This window comes from Anarrhichthys ocellatus, unplaced genomic scaffold (assembly GCF_004355925.1).
Source record: "Anarrhichthys ocellatus isolate YVR2014 unplaced genomic scaffold, GSC_Weel_1.0 scaffold72, whole genome shotgun sequence".
In the NCBI taxonomy this organism is placed as follows: domain Eukaryota; kingdom Metazoa; phylum Chordata; class Actinopteri; order Perciformes; family Anarhichadidae; genus Anarrhichthys; species Anarrhichthys ocellatus.
This window is the reverse complement of record NW_022280102.1, coordinates 1,494,890-1,515,267: the sequence shown is the minus strand read 5'-3', so window position 1 is coordinate 1,515,267 and position 20,378 is coordinate 1,494,890. Positions and strand designations below refer to the sequence as shown.

The window sequence follows — 20,378 nt, the reverse complement described above, 5'->3', positions numbered from 1 at the left end:
CTCCTCCCCTTTTCTCTTCCTTAACCATGTCCATAGTGTCATCTCTGATTGAAATTAGTAAATGTAATCAGTGAGCACAAATGTCAGCAGGTAATTGGTGATAGTTTTAATTCAAGAAAGAAACAGTCTGACTTCAACAGCTACAGTAGTATTAATCATTTGGGAGTAGCCTTTACAGATCAGCTGGCTGGCAGGCTGAAATAAGTTTGTGCTGCACTGTGGAAAGTTTTTATATTGGTCTCAATGGGATTAACTCTCTGAAAGTTATCACATGTCGAAAAACAATAACTAACTACATATGCCCCCTCTGTTTTTCTGTCGAACACACACACATACACACAGATTCTCCCCCCCAGCCACAGAAATTGAACTCCTTGTTCTTTCCTGCTAAAGGGGTGCTGCTGTTGCTGATGCAGAGTTTCACCCTCAGTGAATTTCATCACATTCAGAGGCTAAATGGCGCCGTGATGCCATACAGAACAAGAGTCAGAAATTAGCAGGCACTGCATCTTCAGCTCAATTAGCACCATGGTATTAATAGCTTTCACAAGTGAGCTGAAAGACGGCTCGATGCACAGGGGAGAAAAGAGAAAAGTTTTTAGAGACTTGATGATTTCAGTGTGATAAGAGTGAGCAGGTATCTTTCAATTTAGATCTGTTGCTTTATTTCAACACTAACTGTCATTTTGCTTGGAATATTATTTAACTGGGTTTATTATTATTATTTTGTTTTATTTTAGGCTCTATGCGAGTGTAAATTGCCTTAATTAGTTTACATAAAAAGGGTAAGTGGGGGGAGGATGAGGTGCTGGTGATTAAAGGCATCAGCAATGCAAAACGGTCACTTTTTTTTCCTTTTATGTGACAAATTAAAGTGACATGTACGCTATATTTTAATTATACTTAACCAATAAATAGCTCTATTTATGGCAGTAATGCACACCTATGTAGACAGTGACAGGAGACCATGGGTTCAACAACACAATGTAATGTGTTTAACGTCGACACTGAAAGCTACGTGTCAGTGCTTTTAATTGGAGTGCACATGTTGTGTGCGAATAGTCAGAAAGTAAACATGCCCATTAGATTATTTCCCTTTCTGAGGTGAAACAGCATCCAGATAAACTGCTTCAGTTCAGTACTCTAAACAAATGAAGCGTGGCGCTTCACTACTCCCATATTTCCCCCACAGATCCACCATTTAGGTGGGCTGTTCACAGACTCCACTGATGACCACTGAACATGACAAGTGATTCTCATCTGAAGAGCGGTGCAGAGAATGAAAGTGACATTGAGGCCTAAAGCCCTTCTGCCAACGCAACGTATGTGTCATTTAAATGGGCTGCTTCATAGACAAATGGAGACAAAAATAAACGGTGAATACAGTGAAGTTGACTTATTTCAGTCCTAGTATTTGAATTCAAATCACATGTTTATAATAACATGACACTGCACTGTCTCTATCAGCACTGCAAGGGCAACTTCAGATGTAACGCATGTAGCTCGAAAGTAAATAAAATAGTAAATGAGGGATAGCTAAATACATTAATTCACCCTGTTTGTTTTTACATGAAACTTGATTGCGCATAAGATTTCACGTATACTTATCATATACAACATCTCAATCTGTGAAGCTGTTGATTGCTTTGTAAAGGTGAAAGGTCGATGTCAGTACAAAACAAGAGGGGCGGGGGGTGTGGGGGGGGGGGGGGGTTTCTGCATTTGCTTTTCATATTGGTAGCTCCATATATGAAAAATAACAATAAGAAATGAATATACCCAGAGCACATAGGCAAATATTCAGCAGCCAATTTGCAAATATGATGAATCCAGAAATGTATTATAGTATGTCCAAAAATCCCTGAATGGAACTTAAGAAGCATTTTATTCATTATACTGTAATGCTGAAATGTTTATGCACGCTGAAGATAATTTTTCTTGATTATTCTTATAAGCATTAATAGACTTGTTTGTCTGAGGATTTCCAAGGTGAAAGGGAATGTTGTTACATTACTCTAGTCCTGAATTACATTTAGATACAAAACAATAAATACAAATAAACCCACAAATGAAAAGTAAGGTTGGTATCTTGTGTAAGACACTGCTGACCACTACTGGACAAAAGCATGAATTATTTTTAGTGTGTGTGTGTGTGTGTGTGTGTGTGTGATACTAAAAGGACATGTAGAGCTCATAAAACACCATAAACAGGCATGCAGCAGAACATCTGTTCGGCAGGTTAGTCAGCTGCAGGCTGACTGACTGATGCTACATGGAGCCCTCAGTGTACACATCCATATGTCTCTGTCACTAAAGCATCTGTGGAAGCTGTTGGCTCTATGCTGAGTCACACCACCACGTGTACGGATTTACAGTACATGAGAATAAAGAGCAGAATTTGCTTTTGTTTTGGTTGAACATCATAGAGAATGCCATATTTGTACTCTCTCTTTTTATTATCTAGTCTTCTGCTTTAGTGGACGTAAAATATGGCCTTCACCAAACTGGACATCAAAACCATGCCTGCTCACAGTATTGACAGCCTGAGAAGATCCCACCGGACAATGACCCTGAAAATAAACTGAATGTGCTACTTGAAGACAAATTATTCATTTCATTATTTTTGGCAGGGCACCTGACAGACTACAGAGACAGAGACTCTGATTTTACCTTGCAGCATCTGTCAGAAAACAAAATTGCTCCTCAAAAGAAGACTAAGCTGTAACTTTTAACTGTACAGCTGATACAATGAAAGGTCAACCAATAAAGCGGACTTCTTATTTCTTTAGTTTCAGATCCATGGAGCTTCTTACAATGCATCGTTGTAACCATTGATGGGAAGATCCTTTTTTTCTGATCATTGAGAGGCTGCATACATGCACAAACATCCAATTCAATAAAAGAGGAATCTGATGAATCATGCATGGCATGTGAACGTTTTTTTTGTTTTTGTTTTTTTTTGCAGAAAATAATCCCAAAGTTGTTTTTCTGGCCAGTGCTTCTGGTCTTCCCGATGCATTCAAAATTTAGAAACATTTCATGTTGCCTTGCTGCCCTTTGGTAACACAGCCATCCAGTCTCCCTTAACATGGGCTGGGAAACTAATAGTTCTGTTGCATAAGAGATTATCTTAACTGCTCTTATCTTTTCTCTGCTCTGGCTTGTAGGCAATCAAATTCTATCACAGAGGGGGAAAAAAAGAAACAATCTCTCCCATGGCCTTGTGAAGCAAATGCTATTATGTCATGTGTGTGTCACTGTGGAAACAGGCTTTATACTTACCGGGTTATAGGCCTCTAGTGTGTCCAGGTGTTGTGTCAGCACTTCTGTAACTTTAGGTGAGGGTTGGAGGGGGCTGTGTAGGTGATGTGACCTTGTTTTGCCATGCAGCAGTCACAGCACACTCTTGCACACCTCCCCTGACAGTAATTGTGAGAATCTGACGGATGCTCCACCTTCGAAATGGCTTGGTCACTGACGGTAACAATTCCACCATGCAGCCCTCTCAGTGGAGTTAATGTGAAGCCCTCTATTTCTCCTGTTTAGTCACATAGCTTCGATTAAACAAGGACTCCCTGCCACAGCTGTTGATCTATAACTTATGACTCATGGCTTCAGTTGTACATGCCATCGAGTAAAGCTTCCCCCTTCAGCAGTAGTCGTGCTGTTTTCTTATGCGCATCATTTCTTAGAGGAGGCTATAGTTCTATAGTTCTCTTTAGCTTCCAACACCTATATACACATGCTTACATTGAAACATATGCAGTGCTGTATGTATGTGGCATGGTGGACCCAGCTGAGAGGGAGGAGCTCGGAGAGCATCACTCAGATGCTACTCATCTCCAAATCTGATCATTAATCTGTTATGTGCAAAGCCGGTTGTTGTTTTAGTGTAGTCCTTCCCAATCTTTTTGTCTCGAAACCACTTTTAAAGATAAACAATGTTTACATGCATCCCCTTTTCACAGGTTGAACATCTATGAGCAGCGAGAAGTTCAACCAAAGAGTAATGTTCTCTTCTCAGATTTATTAATTTGAACTCAAATTATCTAGATTTTAACAAAAACTATGTTTTTATTTTTGATGGTTTTTTTTCTTATTATTTTCTAGCTTGTTAATCACCTGGCAAACCCTCAGATGAACCAGTGTCTCCTTGGGGGAGTCTGACCTCTTTTTTTAGAGCAATGGTAACGCACATTAAAGGGAACAAACTTGCATAAATGAGAGAAGAAACATTACAAATGCAAATGCTTACAGCGCACAAGACGGGGGTCACCGAGTGGTTTGATGAACACACGAAAATGATGTAAATCACATAATACCGCCTTCACAGTCACCGGATCACAACCTGAGATGTCCCCTGAGAGCCACATCAACCAATGAGCGAGTTTCTTTAGGAAGAACAATGTTCAACCCTGCTCAGAGTTTCAGAGACCTGGAGCTAACATGGCAAGGATCACTGAAGCTGCTCTTGGCAGCTCATGGTGCCCAATAAGACGCTTGCTGTTCATTTGTTTAATTTCTCATTCCATTTGTATTTAACGTGTACAGGCCTGTCATCTCAGAGACTGCCCATGCATCCCAGTCAAACCTGGTTATAAAGTAGTGATACAAATGTTCAAATGTGTTGTGGAAATATTACTCAGCAGGATTTTACTGCAGGACTATCAAGGTCTGCAAACAAAATGGAGAATGTCTTTGATATTTAGGCACCTTTTAAGATTTTCTTTGATTTCAGACAGGAATATGTCTCTAAAAACAGAAGGGGGGGGGGAGATAGACAGACAGAGATGTCGAGACAAAACTGTGACTGTGACAAATTCGCCTGAAAGACCATCGAGTTGCAAGAAATCCTCTCAAGCGACAGATCACTTATATGCTTATTTCCCAGTAACACAGCAGCAGCCGGTGTCCGCGTTATTTTGGTGAGGTCTGAGCCGATGTCGAGCAGCCAGAGGCGCACAGGCGTTATGATCCCTCTGCATGTAGAAAACTGGGGGGGGAGTGAAAGAGAGGCAACCTTATCAGTGCTAACCATGTGTGCGCAGCGTGATGGAGCTGCATCCTTGCGCTCGCGGCCATCGGGGAAAATAAACAAAAAAACAGGCAAACGGTATTGTATCGGTCGCCACACCCATCACATAAAGCCAGAGACGGCGCGGTAGCGAGGGGGGGGAGGAGGGTGGAGAGCGTTTTATGTCGGTGACAGCGACATGACAACAGCCGAGGGCTATGGGTGAGCGACAGATGAGTCACACACAACCACCAGCTTCCCCTTCTTTCTCATTGCAGATGCGTTAAACCTGCACCATGAATAACCGGACGGTGCCAACACCGATGTGGCGAGTAGTGCAAAAATGAAAAGAAAAAGAAAGGCTGCGTGGATGATGGGCGGTGATGGTTCACGTGGGGCCAGTTTAGGAGAGGTATTTAAAGATGTGGACACGTCTCTCTGTCAATGCGCATGATACTGCGGTTCCACTACTATGGCACGCTCCAACTCACCTTGAATCGGCGCACGGCCGCTCTCCTGTCATTCGGGGTGCGGGGCGTACGGAGAGCCAATACACGCCCCAAAGCCTCAATCAGCAGCCAATCCGATGACGGAAGAGGCGGACCTGTGGCTGCATTCTCACACTTGGTTTCACTATGCGCTCGTAAAACGGCTCCGTCTACTACAAACGCGGCGGTGCAGGTGCTCTGTCTCTTCGGGAGAGGATGCGGATGGAAGGACGGGGGAGGGAAGGGATGAAGGGAAACGCCACGAGGAAAGAAAATAGGATATGAGAAGGGGCTTTCGCTAAGAGACCGTGAGGTGCAAGGTCGAATATGAGAGATTGGTTGAACGGGGCACTTTGCGTGGTAATAGCTGGTCGGCAATAGTACTATGATTTGGTATGTGGCCACTCTGATAGCAAGTGTATTCAGCACCAGAGGAACGGCCGCTCAAGGTGAGTTGAAGTGCAATATATATTGTGCCGCACATATGATGTCTGCTATCCGTGTGTGCTTGGTGCTGCTTCTTTTTTTTTTTTTTTTTTCTTTGCAGTCGCTTGACAATTTTTTTTCTTGGTTGCACATTAGGCCATATGAACTGTGGGGCTAATTCATCCCAACAAATGGCTGCATATCTCATATGTCACGTGAAAGTTCAGCCCTGGTGAAATGGTATCAGGAGAAACAATAATTGTCTTAAAATGGCCTGGCCCATGTGCATGATATGTGAGGTAGGATATCACAGTGATGCACATGCTCCACAATGATTGACCATGACAAAGATGGGTTGATTGATGATGGCTGTGTGGGGGGGATAGGTCTGTATTGTGGTAACCACGAGGCTCATTTTTTATCAGGTGATAAAACAACGAGCAAATCGGAAATAACGTCCCTGCATCTGAGGAGGAGGAGAGTGGTGGTGGTGGTGGTGGTGGTGGTGGTGGGGGGGGGGGGGGGATGTGTGCATTGTATCATAGCAAGCAGTCCCATTTGAGCTCTCTAGAGAGGGGTGTGACCGTCTCAGCCTTCAAGATGGGAAAGTAACTAAATAATGCATTAGTGTCAGATAAAATGCCCTCTTGAATTGATAGAGCTGCACGCATGGGATTCACATGCTGAATTCTCACACTGCACATGGATCCGGTCACAGTGCTGTGTTTGATGCACTGAGCACATGCAGGCTGCAAGGCTCGCCCGCAGTGCTGATCTAAGTGGCTCGTAAACTGGTCATTCCTGGAGCAAGGAGCTGCACAATATCCCTTTTGTTCATATTTTTTTTCCTGAGCGGTCTGTATTGACCCATGTACTTACTTAACCTTGCTCTTCCACTCGTGTCCAGAGGGGGGAGACATGTGCCAAGCTGACGCCTGGTAACTGATCCCGATGACCCCACACATACCCAGTCGAAACTGGTCTGCTCACAGGTCTGCCTCCTCCTGTGATGACAGTCAGGTCCAAGCCGAGCACAATGTGGAAAACTTCCTCTCGTGGAACATTTGAATTAGGAACAGAGAACTCTCTCACAGGTGCGATTGTTTAAAACGGCAATTCTCCATTTTATGAAGGCATTGATGTGGCCTAATAATATCGACTCAAAGACGTTGTCTGCTATGGGCACTGCTCTGAAGGTGATTCACTTTTGAAGAGCCTTATAGGCTGCACCAGGGAGTCACAAATCACAATGTAGTGCACCAGTAATGAGAGCTGGGCTACTTCTATTACGGTGTCTCAGAATATAGTGTCTGAGCCCAGTCTAATGCTACACAGCACCACTGAAAAGCTTGTTAACACCAACTGTGACTTATTTTTCATCACCTTTTGCGAACAATAAAGACAACAAACCAACCTGTCATCAGAATGGAAGGCATGACAATAATTATGCAGCTATAATATCATAAATGCAAAGTTATATACATTAATTGCAGAGTAATCCTTTGGCAGGCTGAGTAAAAGATAAAGATACTAAAGATACTGCTCTCATGTCTGTCAATTCAATAGGAAGCTACAACGAGCAGAAGGTTAGCTTAGCATAAAGACAGCAAACATTGAGAAACAGCTAGTATGGCACTGTCCCAATGTACGGGAATCCACTGAGCAGAACCTCTTTCGCTCACTAATTAACAGGTTTGACAGACAAAACACTGGAATGTAAAAGCAACATTTTTTGGTAAAATATAACTGTTTAAGAAGGAGCCAAACCAGCTGTTTCTCCTGTTTTCACTCTTTGTGCTAAGCTAAGCTAACCAGCTGCTGGCTATACCTTAATATTTACCGTATGGACGCGAGTGTGGTATAAATCATGTCATCTAACTCTCAAGAAAGTAAATAGGCATATTTCTCATGACTCTTTTTACTATTACTTTAATTAATGGTAATTGCAAAGGCTGACATCTTTATAAATCTGCAAGTGAGATGTAAGTTGTGTTCTTCCCATACACGATGGTCATAAATGTGGCATCTGCAAACAAAGGTATTTGAAAATGTACATTGACAAATTGAATGCACAATGGAATAGATTGAAATCCATCAGAAGAGTAACATGTATTGTCAAATATTTTTCTAGTCATTGTATATTAACTAGATCTGTATCTGCCAAAAATCAGTTTGGCTTGGTATTGTAAGCTGTGATGCGCATTTTATTCAATTATTCACCAGCAATTTAATTTTTTCCTCTTTTCTTTAATCAGTGAAGATCATAGTTGCATACTTACAGCCCTATACTGAGTTGTGTTCATAAAGAGGCTGTCTGACAAGTAGAGTCCCAGATGCATGAGATGTTTTCATCTTTAAGGGAAACTGAAAGTCAAAATGGGTCAAGTTTAGCTGGGATTATTCATGGCTGGCAGGATGGTGTTGAAAGTGGAAGGTGAAGCCAGTGAACAGAATCCCGACATAAAAGTGAGTGTCAAGATTATAAGAGACAGTGTCATCTGTTTTGAATGTTTCCCTCATTGAGACATTTGCCTGAAACAGGAAACTGAAGCAGGGGTCAAGCAGGTGGGTACGTCGTATGAAAAGTAAGATATGCTCAGAGGTTTACATGATGATTGGCCTGAATTTGAATTTGTGCTACACCGTGTATACAAAAAGAGGCGTATCGTGTGAGCAGCAGTAGCTCCAGTGCTCTGTCTGTCTACACAGGATGCGTTCAGGCACAGTATCGAGTGTAGGTCACCTGCGTTTTGGCAGCACTCAAAGCACAACACACTATCACTGAAGCGTGACTTTTCCATCAGATGTATGGGAGGCTGACGACTGAAAAAAACTTGGCTGAATCTCAGACACACGCATGGGGCTCTCTGTTGTTTTGCTTGCTGGTGCATTCTTGGCAAAAAAAATGCCGATTTGCAAATGAAGGAAATACCATATTTTGCTGTGATTGGGACAGTGTGCACAAATTAGTTTGGCCGTGGTCTGAGAGACAACAGCACTTCATAATAAAATGCAGTCCCACTGGCTAGGTGTTGCATTGGCCTATCAAATACCAACAGGCACACATTCCTGGAAGATTATTTTAAACAGTAAAACATTGTCAAAATCCTTCCTCACAGTAATTCTAAATGGCTCTGCAGTGTTTTGGTGTCTGATAAGCCTTCACATTCATGGATCTATAACTCCAAATGGCTTTTCTGGATCACATGTCATCATCTCTCTGCTACCTCGTTGGGCTTTTTAAGTACACGCCTGTTTTCAGTGCATACGTGCGGTAAACAGCCTTGTTCCCTGCACCCAATCAGCTTCGCCTGTACCTTGTCAACAATCTCACTAATTTGGCAGTCGTCTTATTCTTGGCAAGTGTTGGGAGTGTTGGGCTTTGCAGTGAGCTGTTGCATTAGCCTGTGGATTTGCTGTTTTCAAAAACGTAGAAAACCGATGCACTCCACAACTTTGTGAAATAAAAATTGTAAAAGTTAAATTCCATTATACATAAAGAAAAATGAACTTAGCTCGAAACAACTCTTCCAGAAAATGTATTCAGATAAGTTGAGTTTTACAACCAGTTAACCGCATCATTAGTCAGTGACTTACACAGAATAGCTCAGGTATCAGTCACTGTAAATGGACGCCCAAAGAAGATTTCTTGTACCAAGTTCCCAGTGGGGAGGCAGCATATGGACAGGGAGACTCGAGGTTAGTTCAGCAAAGTCAACGATGACTTGGCAACCAATCAAAGCGTTGCAAGAGGGATGCTGATGGCAATGCAGAGGCAATTAAATGTCATTGGCAAGTGTTGGGGAGTGGTATATTTGAAGCACTATTTTCAGCCTGAGTCACTGATGGCAGACTGGCTCTCCTCTCAGGTCCTGTGCTGGGACTTTGGTGTGTTTTAAGCGTTTGTTGAACTGGCTTTTGGCCATATGGTATTCATCTGTAATTCCCTTCTCGTGAGCCCGCTCCTTGATGTGTCACAGGAGCTCCCTCGTGAACCCGGGCTTGGCACACTTGTTCTAGTCGCTGGGTTTCTTCTGTAGGCACACTTGTTCAAAGACGGCAATATATAGAAGCAGACAGCATTTGTGAAGGTGTCAGAACTGCCACTCGCAAAGCTGAGGCCTCCCAGTAGCACCGATGCAGTGTCTGAAAGCCCTCCTACTGCCTCTGGAGAACCAGCTTCAGACTGTGGTTCAGATAGACTGGGCTGTCTTCACTTCTCGTCTGAATGTTGGAGCAGTCTGGAACATTGTGTGAGGCTGCTCTCCATGTTGAGGAAATGTTTTGACAGCAGTGTTTAGATTTGCCCGTCTCAGTGCAATTAAGTGATGTTTCATGTTGTGACCGCTTTTCTGTACTTGTTATCCTAATACAAATCTCCTGAAACTGCCATAATATAAGAGAAACATTTGTTTTTTTAATAAAAGATCTAAATTAGAACAATCTAAAGTCGTATTTTCTTTTTTTAAATGGTAGATGTCAATAATTGACATTTCCCCAATTCATGTCAAGTTGTTTGGCCCTCAACATCAGAATCAAAGCCCACTTGAACCCTGAGAGCTCTCGCAGGCCTTGGCAGTATTGCAGTGTTTCCAGTGCGGTTGGTGACGGGCACTAAATGATACGGTGCCTCAGGGTTGCAGAGGTTGGGTCAGTTCTATACAAAAGCAATCAATGCTGCCAATGAATACAGGAAAATACAAAACTTGAATAATGCAGTTGGTATTAATTTCATTTTTGACTTACGGGGGTTATGGATTTGAAATATTGTAACTTTATATTCTCGTTCCCTTTTCAGATTGTCGATGAGGTTAGATGCTACATTTATAAAATGAGAGATCAAGCAAACATATGCAGCAAAAGTCGTAAACTGCTGAGTACCTTGGGCAGTTACGTCTCTGTGCTGACATTACTATATGTGTTGCTATAGTAACAAGGCAAGTAGTAGACATTGCCAGTATTGAGGGAAGCATTCAGATCCTTCACTTAAAGTGTCCTTACGATTTCAGTCCTGGTTATACTCCTTATAGTCCTCGGTAATATTCTAATATTTGAATATTGCAATACTTTCATCTGTGGGCCATGTGTCAATCACCATCGTGTTACCTCCTTCAGCGATAGATAGTGACTTAACAGACATTTATTTAAATTTAAATCTTCGAGATTGCCACTTTAAGTAAAAATAGTAATACCACAATGTAGAAATACTCAACCTTTGCCATTAAAGAGAGCTAAATAATGAAGAGAGCATTGAAAAAGCTACTTTAGTAAAAGTAGTCATTGTGTGAAACAGCCTCTCTGACCGTGTGACATTATACTGTACATGCATTTGGAGTTGGAGCCAATTCAAAATGATCTTTACCTTGTATGTAATTTCATCAATAGAAATCGTCATGTTTTATGAAACAGATATATTCAAGGTCCAAGGTAACAAAGTTAATGTTCATTCTTAACAACATTCCGACGTTTCTGTTTATCCATTTTTTATTTTAGTTAACATATTTGCTTGACCGATGCTTTAACATGCCGGCGCGCCCCTTCTGAAATGATTTCCTCCTGATTTTGATGCAACCATTTCCCAACAACTCTCCTATTCATATGTTCTCACTGCTGTACTTTCTCGCTCACAATCATAAGAGCAAAGCTTAATGAGCTTAGGAAAGGGCCTGTGCTCAAGCTGTGGATGGCAGACTCTCAGTACTGGGCATGTGCCAGCTCTTTCTGGTGGTGCCCCCCCCCCCCCTCCCCTCAGTAAGTCCAGTCCCAGTGGAGTCTCCTTTCAAACAAAGCCTGCAGCATTCTGGGAAAGCCAGTTTTCTTTCAGATCATGTGGTTCTAGTGGGATGGACTGCTCTGCCAGCCGCTACATCATCATCTCTCTGAGAGCATGTACTGCTTATGTCAATAGAAGTAAAATATGATAGTTGTGTTGATGTGACTGCAGGTCCGGTTCTATGATCTGTACATTTAAGTACATCTGTCTTATCATGTAGCTGAAAAAATAGATATACAGACCTGCGACTGAACAGGCTGGCAACCCATAGATTAACTTAATGACTAGCGAGGGAATGCCAAAGATTTAAACAGTCGATGACTTACCAGAATGCAATTCAGTAATTCATATTTCCCCCACTGTAGGATAGAAAGTCTGCTTGGTATAAGTCCCTAACGTATCTCACATAATTACACTTTCATGTTGTTACCAACTCATTGTATGGAAGAAAAAAGGCGTGTCGCTGTTCCAATTTTAAAATGTCTGAAAATATTCGAGATCATTTTTGTTCCAGTTTGGTAGGAATTCTCCAGATGCCTGAGTGTAATCCTACCCAGTGAGGAAGATAAACCTTGATTCATCTCCCACTTCAGAAGACCACAGTAGACCACTGTGTAGTGTCGCAAAGTCTGCCCTGTCTGCAAATACCGACGGTTATCTCTGGGCAGCAAAGGTGGACGTCATGTAACGTTGTTATGCCGCCATAAAAAGTCTTAGGGAGGAGCTCAGGTGGATTTACAATCTGCAGTACTCGTGCTGTCTTCTACAGTCAACGTTAGTGTCTTTCAAACATAAACGTAATCTTTCCCCAACTGTAAACAAGTTGTTTTAGTTTCCTACACTTAATCCTAACTTCTATAATATGATATGCTTATAACTATGACATAAGTTGTCATTTAGTTATGAGGACTTGACGTTTCCATTCTAGCAGGCACTGTGAAAACAACATTTATATGGTTTTATGTTAATGAAATAATGATTGTGTAGCAGCATCTGTTGATTACCGAATGGGAAATATCATTTGTTTGAGTATTATTTAGATTTTTATAATTTGCCACATTCTTTTTAGAAAGCTATTACAAAGTGCTTTAAAAGTAGCAAAACATTGATTAAAAGACAAAAAGGAAATTATGATAATATTTAGGATAAAATGCCCTAAAAAAGATAGACCACATAATACACTTGTTTAAACCATTTAAAAAAAAGTTGAATTAAACATAATGAGTGTTACAGATAGGCTTCAGTCTTAAAAAATACCATTACGCTTGCTAGACAGATTCCATCTTCAATTAAGAACACATTTAATGCATCTGAAAGGAAGGTCTCTCTCATGAATATGTCATGTCTTTCCTCTATTTTGGGGAAACACATACATGCGTCTGCCCAAGAAGCACTTATTTCCAGCGATAAGTGTTGAATTCCCACCGAGCGCACTTATGTGTCTCTGAACTGCAGCTCGAGTGTTTGTATGAGAGTCACAGAAAGAGGAAGTGAGCGTGAGAGAGAGAGGGGGGAGGGGGAGCGAAATGGGAATTATATGGAAGTGGAAGTGGCTTTGAATTCGCTCACTCACACTTTTAGATGTGACTTATCGACGCTAAATAAACGCAATCTTATAACCAGCTGTAATTAGACACAAAAAGCACGAATAAGAGCTGTCTGCATGCCTCCACGTGTAATTCATTTAAAAGACCCTCGCTAAACCATTATACCTCATTCGTGGGCCAGTCTGAGGAGTTTCTGGGATGTACAGCTGCTGCCAAAGAAGCTACATAATGTGCACCTCTGGCAGTGCAGTGCCCAGTAATGTTGGTTCGCCCTTTTGTGTGTTTGGCAAGCCGAGCCCATTTCACACATCTCTCCTCGCTGTGTGTTCGAGCAGGTGTCAGCACATCCTTTGCATCCCTGAAAGAGCGTTGCCTGTCTGAAGGGGGATCTTTGCCATTAAGGAGAGCTAAATAATGAAGAGAGCAAATCCATCTCGGATTGTCCCCGTACAAAAGTGAAAGCAGAGACACTGAGGCTGTTTTTTTTTTGGATAGATGCCTGAAATAAGCTCTGAGGTTAACACAAGCTTAAAATATTTTTTGTGGTTTTGTTTTTACTGCTACTGGATGCTTTCAGTCAATGTTGAAGGTTTTTAATGCAGAACTTTTGATTATTAAAAGTATTTTCACTGTGTGATGATGATACTGTTAATTTAACTTCAACAAAAACAAGTAAATCATCTGAATAGTTCTTCCACCACTGCAAACAGGCATATCCCAAGCACCATCACACACACACACACACAGACACACACACACACACACACTCAGGCCATTCTCTGATGTGACCTTCAGCACATGCAGGCTGGCATTCAATTACCGCCCTGTCAGTGGCCCATCCAGCCCAGTGGCTGCACGTCCTTGAGTCTCTCCAGCCTCCGTCCAGTCTATATTCCATTACATCCTCCACATCGGGAGCTCTGTCCGGCAAACAGCCCTCACATCCTCATCACTGAGAGCACTGGCACAAGTGCAGCTTGATGTATCCTTTACAAGATCTCTAACTGCAGTGAGCAATGGTTTTCCTTGTGCGCATACTGAATCAAATCAGAGCACGCGGTAAATATTAGAGGTTAGTTTGTTACTGGGCCCGAGTAAAGAAAACGAAGCAAAATACACACTGTCGACCAGGAAATTCAAGCACTGCTTTTCTAAAATTGTCTCGTTGAACTCCCTCAGTTTTCATATTTCCACAAATTGTTTAGTGTGTTTATTGGACGTCATTACTGTCAAAACATTTCGCAGGATGTGCTCTCTCTGACTATTGCCCAAAATTGCCCCGAGAGTCTGTTTACTGTACAAATTTGTGATCATTACTGAAATCACAGTGTGGTGCGGGGGACATTTTCAGCCACCGCCACTTGAAAAAAACGCTCCAGATAAAATCTCTCGCAGCTTTAACCCCGCTTGCCCCTTCGCTGGTTTGCTGCGATGATTCATGTGCCGGTTTGCACAGCTGTTGATTAACCTCGAACAAGTTGTCTCTTCTTGGTTTATGATTTTGTTACATCACATCGTGTGGATTGGTAAACATTTGGCTCTGACTGCTTATCTTGGCTCTTAATATTTTTGTTGACATTTGTGCTTTGCTAATTTTTATTTATTTATCTCATGAAGCAACGCACCTCTGGGATAAGTGCTCTGAAGATTATTATGATTACTGACTGAGTGAGCTGTTGTAAAAGCAAAGCTCTCACTAGAGCTGCAACGATTAGTTGATCAATCAATTACTGGATCGACAGCAAAATACTATTTTGATTACCCATTAATAGTTTAAGTCATTTTTTTAAGCAAAAACACCAAATATTTATCATCCCAGCCTCTTATCTGCTGCTTTTCTTTGCTCTAACATCAGTGTTTCCCAACACAGAAAGGGTCAAGACACAAATTAAATCTTGCTAATGTACTGATCAACAGCTTCACACAGTTATTTAGAATTGGTACAGTTTGTTGTCGGTGAGCGGAATGAATTTAGAAAGAAACAAGTCGTCATTGATCTATTATTAGAACTGGAAGTGATGAATGAGAATACGCCTTTTGTTTACTTTGGCTTTTGACTGGATTATTAGAGAGTTTCTTGCTTTTATATTTATGAAAGCTGAGGTGGACGGTAGATTTTATAAAGCAATCCAGAACTTGTATAAATGCAATACACCTTTTGGATATCTTCTCTCCTGTCCTGTCCTTCAATATATGTGAATGACCTAGCTCTACAAATTTAGGAAACTAATTTATATACTTGGATGATATGAAATTGGATATTTTTGGATAATATAATTTTACTGGCAGAGTCTGACCCTGACCTGTCCAGAATATGTTGAATGTGGTTAGTTTATGACGTTATTGCAAAAAAAAAAAAATCTAAGCAAAACACAAATAGTGTTTTAGTGATTTAGAAAGGAAGGTGTGATAAGAAAGTACTCAAAGAACTTATTTTGACTTCTTCCTCTGGCCATTGAAGTTGGTCTATTCAGAGATATTCAGGAGGAGAATCGATTATGTGAGCTGTGAGATTTGAGTGGAAACTCAGTCCTATTTTCTTTTGTACTGTACAAATTACCATGACTTAAGAGAGTTAATGTTCCTTGAAATGGCTCGATCAAACCCTGAAATACAGTGCTCAGGTTTGTTAACTTTGTCTCAAAAGCCTGGAAAAGAAGGTTAGATGGATTATTCAATTTATTCTGATGTCTGAATCTCTGTTTCTCTGTTGTTTGGAAATGTATACGCTGCACTCTGTTCCTGGCTTGTGTTGATTTATGGTGTCTTGCAGGCTCATAAGGGTTGGCATAGTTACATGCAAAACACAGTAAAAAAAACAAATATTTATTGACAAGAATGGGTTCACAAGAAGCTCAATGGAATAGGTATGATGAAAAAAAGCTAAAATCTGTGACACTAATTTAGATTCTTTGTGAAATATCTGATTGTTTCACCTCTCAGAATCAATTTAAATGGCAAAAAGCTCAGAGACACGGCTTTATATCATAGCAAATTGAATATTTTGGGGTTTTGGGATGTTTTTTCGGTCAAAACAAGGTATTTGAAGACGTCACCTTCTGCTTTAGGAAATTGAAAAAGGCATTTTCTTGTATTTTCCGACATTTTATAGACCAAATGATTAATCGAGAAAATAATCACGTAATAATCAAACTGGTAAACTGCCTGTTTAACCTATTAAACAATTGAGCATTGTATTTGTCTTTTGTATGTGTACTGCCTGCCATATACAGGATGTATTTGACAGCTGACTGAATTGTTGGCCTTCAGGAATTTGATCATAGCAGTAAATCCACCATGTCGAGTATAGATACATAAAACATATTGGTCTCCTGGATTTATTAGCTGTCTGATTCATCCAGATCTTTCTCAACAGATTTCTACCTGTGTGTGTGTGTGTGTGTATACGGAGGGCTTCAGCTTCAGCTTCAGTCGACATTTACAGAGCCAAAGCAATCATGAATTGCCATCATCTCTTAACTGCATTGATCCCTTTATATCTACAGTGCTGTTTATTTGGAAGACCTTAAACATGGACGCTTGTATCGTGTTTATGTGTTGTTGAGAGCATAAATATTTCCCCCTGAATAAGCCCCATTAAACTCGACTGGGTCACCGTGTCTCCATTAAGGAAATGAAAAAAGGCAAGAGTGACTGAACCTCTGCTGATTGTCCCCCTCATGAGGATCCCATAAAGGAATTGTAGAATTATTAGCACCTCCAATATATTATCTCAAGTCTTTAAAGTCTGTTCTCTGTCCAAGACGTGCTCCCGCCGCCACCAGGATCCAAAAATAATGCCAGCCAGAAACCCGCGCCTCTAAACTTCTGAAACTGCAACCTGAGCTGCAGTCTGCTGAGAAAACAATGGAGTTCAGCAGCATGCACAGCTGTGCCACATGATTTTGAGCCTGTGCTTCATGTCAAGTGACTCTACTTACTCAAACCAAACAATGTGTCCAGTGTGTTTCCTTGTGGATGGGAGCCCGATCTCTGTTTTCCTCTGGAAGCCATAGAGCACAAGTGCAGGACCCATAAGTAAAGACAAAAGACACTCAGAAAGTCTCTGCTATAATTTGTCATCGAACACCGTTGGCCCGGACCACACATCTTTGTTTCCTGAAAATTCCTGAAACGGTTGTTTCTGACTGTAATGAACCATTGCTGGGGCTCACTGACCTATAATTCAAAAGACTAAAGAGCATTTATCAAGACTATTTGGAACATATGCCCGAGCACTAGCCCTGCATGGGGTGTTGAATGTGATTATTATAATCGTTTTTAAAGGTGTTATAAATGGGGCTGCAATGGAGCGTGCTCAGGTGTGAATTTCAGGTTTTTGGCAAGCCTGAAAGGATTAGTTTAGCATATTTCTGATTATGTTTGTACACATAACTGGATGGGACAGGTTTCCTCAGAAGCGCATTAAAAGGTCATGTGTTGTTCGGGTTGCAGGGCAGAGCGCCATGCCCAAAGAAGCTCTCTGCAACAATCAACTCCCCTCTCGATCAGTCTCAGCAAACTTCACGCACGTTGACATGCTGCACTGTGCTTCATCAAACACCGACTCCCCCTCAGTTTCATCTCAATGAAAAATGCTGCTTTATGATTTTATTATTTCTTTATTAGGCTCCAAATTAGTGCATGAAGTTTGGCTCTTTCTGGGCTTGTGGTTGTCAATCAGCTCCCCAATGAGATTCCTTACTTGTGACATCTACATTGTATTTTATTGGGTATTAAATCTGTTTAAGGTTAGTTTTTAGGCTCATGCTGCTTTTTGTACCATCATGTTGGTCTAACCGAGATCTAAATAGTCGATTGAGGTTCATTGATTCATGCGTTTCATTTGGTTTGTGCCGCTCTTTAGAGCTCAGGGCAGCATAGCATACCATAGCTGTTTTTTCCCTTCTCAACAGAGAGGCACAATAGTAGCAGATTCCATGACATAGGCCTGTAACTGGCACACCACATCTCCACTTTCAAAAAGTGTAATTTGGTTAAATCTGCCCTGTTTCAGTCCAGAATCTGTGCTGGCTGAAACGAATAAAGTGGATTAACTCCATCGCAGGATAATTCAGATTAAACTGGTAAACACAATCACTAAGTGATGCATATGGCCTGCAGGGTGGGGGGGATAAAGCTTTATTTTTTCAGACAGAAGAACTGGGTTGACAATATATGAGTTTTAATTGCAGCGTGCGCAGCTGAAAAGGCACAGATCACATAACATTTCCATTTCATACGACGGTGACTGTGGCGGACCACAGAGCAGGGAAACATCAGTCAGTGGTGCGTGAGCCCCTAATACCTCCAAGTCCCAACATATTCGCTCCCCTTGTAAAAATTAGCCCCGCTAATGCAAATGACGCTGCTAATGAGAGCGTTAAGTTATTCAGCTGGTGTTTCTCTGGAGTGATACGTCAGCATGTCTCTTGATCCCTGAAGCGATTTTCCCCCTGGGCGAGGGCGGGTAGTCATGCTTGCTCTGACGGTGGAGATGCAGCCGGTTCAATGAAAGCGGGGGTGGCAGCTGGAGAAAATCCATTCCCAGAGTGAGCGTTCTGCTGAGGCAGGTACGCCGACCTTTCAGTCATCTGATAGGTCATCGCTCGGCAGCGTGCCTGGACTTTCGTGGCTAAACACCCGGCCTGGCGGTGCTCATAGTAAAGCTTATCTGAGCAGCAGCCAGCTATGATCAATGGAACCCCTTGGCAGCTCATTTATAGTACAGTATGGCACAGCCACAGGACACTCACCAACAGATGCAGGTGACAGATGACAATAGGGTTTACCCATGTGCATGGTGACCATTCAGAAACTGTGCAGGCCATGAGTGTATGTTGTTTTAATCCATTGTGCAGTAGTTCAGTCGATCAGCTTTAATTGACACCCAATTATCGCTGTAAATGAATCTTGGATGACTCGGATGCAATGAGATTTTTCTGCTTCGTCACAATATGGCTGCACCTTTTTTGTCTTGCATGTCAGACTTCAGCCCCCGATGAGATAAACGTTGAAATTCCTTGTTTGTGGTAAACGCCGCTTCTGCATCTACCTCTCAGGTGCCCACGGAGTGAGAGAGGAGCCCCGGTTTGTGACGGCGCGCGCCGGTGAGAGCGTGATCCTGGGGTGTGACGTGTCCCCTCCCCTGGACGGCCAGCAGCCCCCCTATGTGGTGGAGTGGTTCAAGTTTGGAGTGCCTATTCCCTTCTTTATCAACTTCCGCTTCTACCCTCCTCATGTGGATCCAGAGTACACTGGTAAGATGTCCGTTGAAAGATAAAGCAAAGAAATCCAGGTCTGACAGAATACAGAGGCATTGTGAGAACTTTTATCTCACTGATCTAGTTTAAAGCCTTTGAATTAATGAGCATTCGGATGCATCTTGGAATGAATCAGGATCACGATCGGTCTAGTCGGTCTTGCTAAGCAGAGTAAATCCACAGGATTTTATCGTGTTGACACTGCAGCAGATACAAAGTTGAGAACAAGAGTTTCACAGTAGACTCTGATAAACAGCGACCATAAAAGATAGAAGGACAGCATGACATTCTGACTTAAAGCTGCCAAAAACAACTTCATGGATTTAAAGCAGGGGTCCCCAACTGTGTCCGGATCCAGACACAGATGCAGTTGGATCCGGACCCAGGAGCTAAAACCGATAGATAATTTGGAATTATACATGTTAAACGGCGAGTTTATACTTTAACCGGCGCAAGTTCTTCAGCTGTCGCACTTGTTCAGCGGTGCAGGAAACACACCGTCCAATGCGTTGTGAATCACATCATGTGATGCAGCTCAGCCAATCAAATATGAGTATTCTGACACGTTTCCTGACTCGAGTGAGAATTACACACACCGTGACACACGGGGGAGAGACGAGGAAATAGAAAGAAGAGCAGGGAAATTGCGCTAATCAGAGAAGTTATCTCACATGACGTTCTCCAAAAAGAGAAACGTGTTCAGAGAGAACATAATTTATAAGCAAGAATTAAAAGACACTTCTATGTTAAACATCAAACATGGTAAATCTACCTTTGTGAGTCCATCAACCTGATAGCTATAGTAATGATATATCACTTCAAAAACATTACAGACTTTAGCTTCAAACTACATTCTGCCAACATTTC

At 41.8% G+C, this 20,378-nt stretch overlaps 1 protein-coding gene across 3 annotated transcripts in view; it reads left to right on the top strand.

Moving 5' to 3' along the window:
- The first annotated feature begins 5,190 nt into the window (after positions 1–5,190).
- The window catches only part of igsf9ba (immunoglobulin superfamily, member 9Ba), a 56,953-nt gene continuing 41,765 nt past the window's right edge, over positions 5,191–20,378 (top strand). For 2 of the 3 annotated variants that reach the window (XM_031873476.1, XM_031873475.1), the window contains exons 1-2: positions 5,192–5,951; positions 19,311–19,508. In XM_031873476.1, coding sequence (XP_031729336.1) covers positions 5,888–5,951; positions 19,311–19,508 — 262 coding nt within the window. In that variant the 5' untranslated portion in view covers positions 5,192–5,887. Of the gene's footprint in view, positions 5,952–19,310; positions 19,509–20,378 lie in introns of all 3 variants that reach the window. The other variant, XM_031873474.1, reaches the window with a different exon arrangement.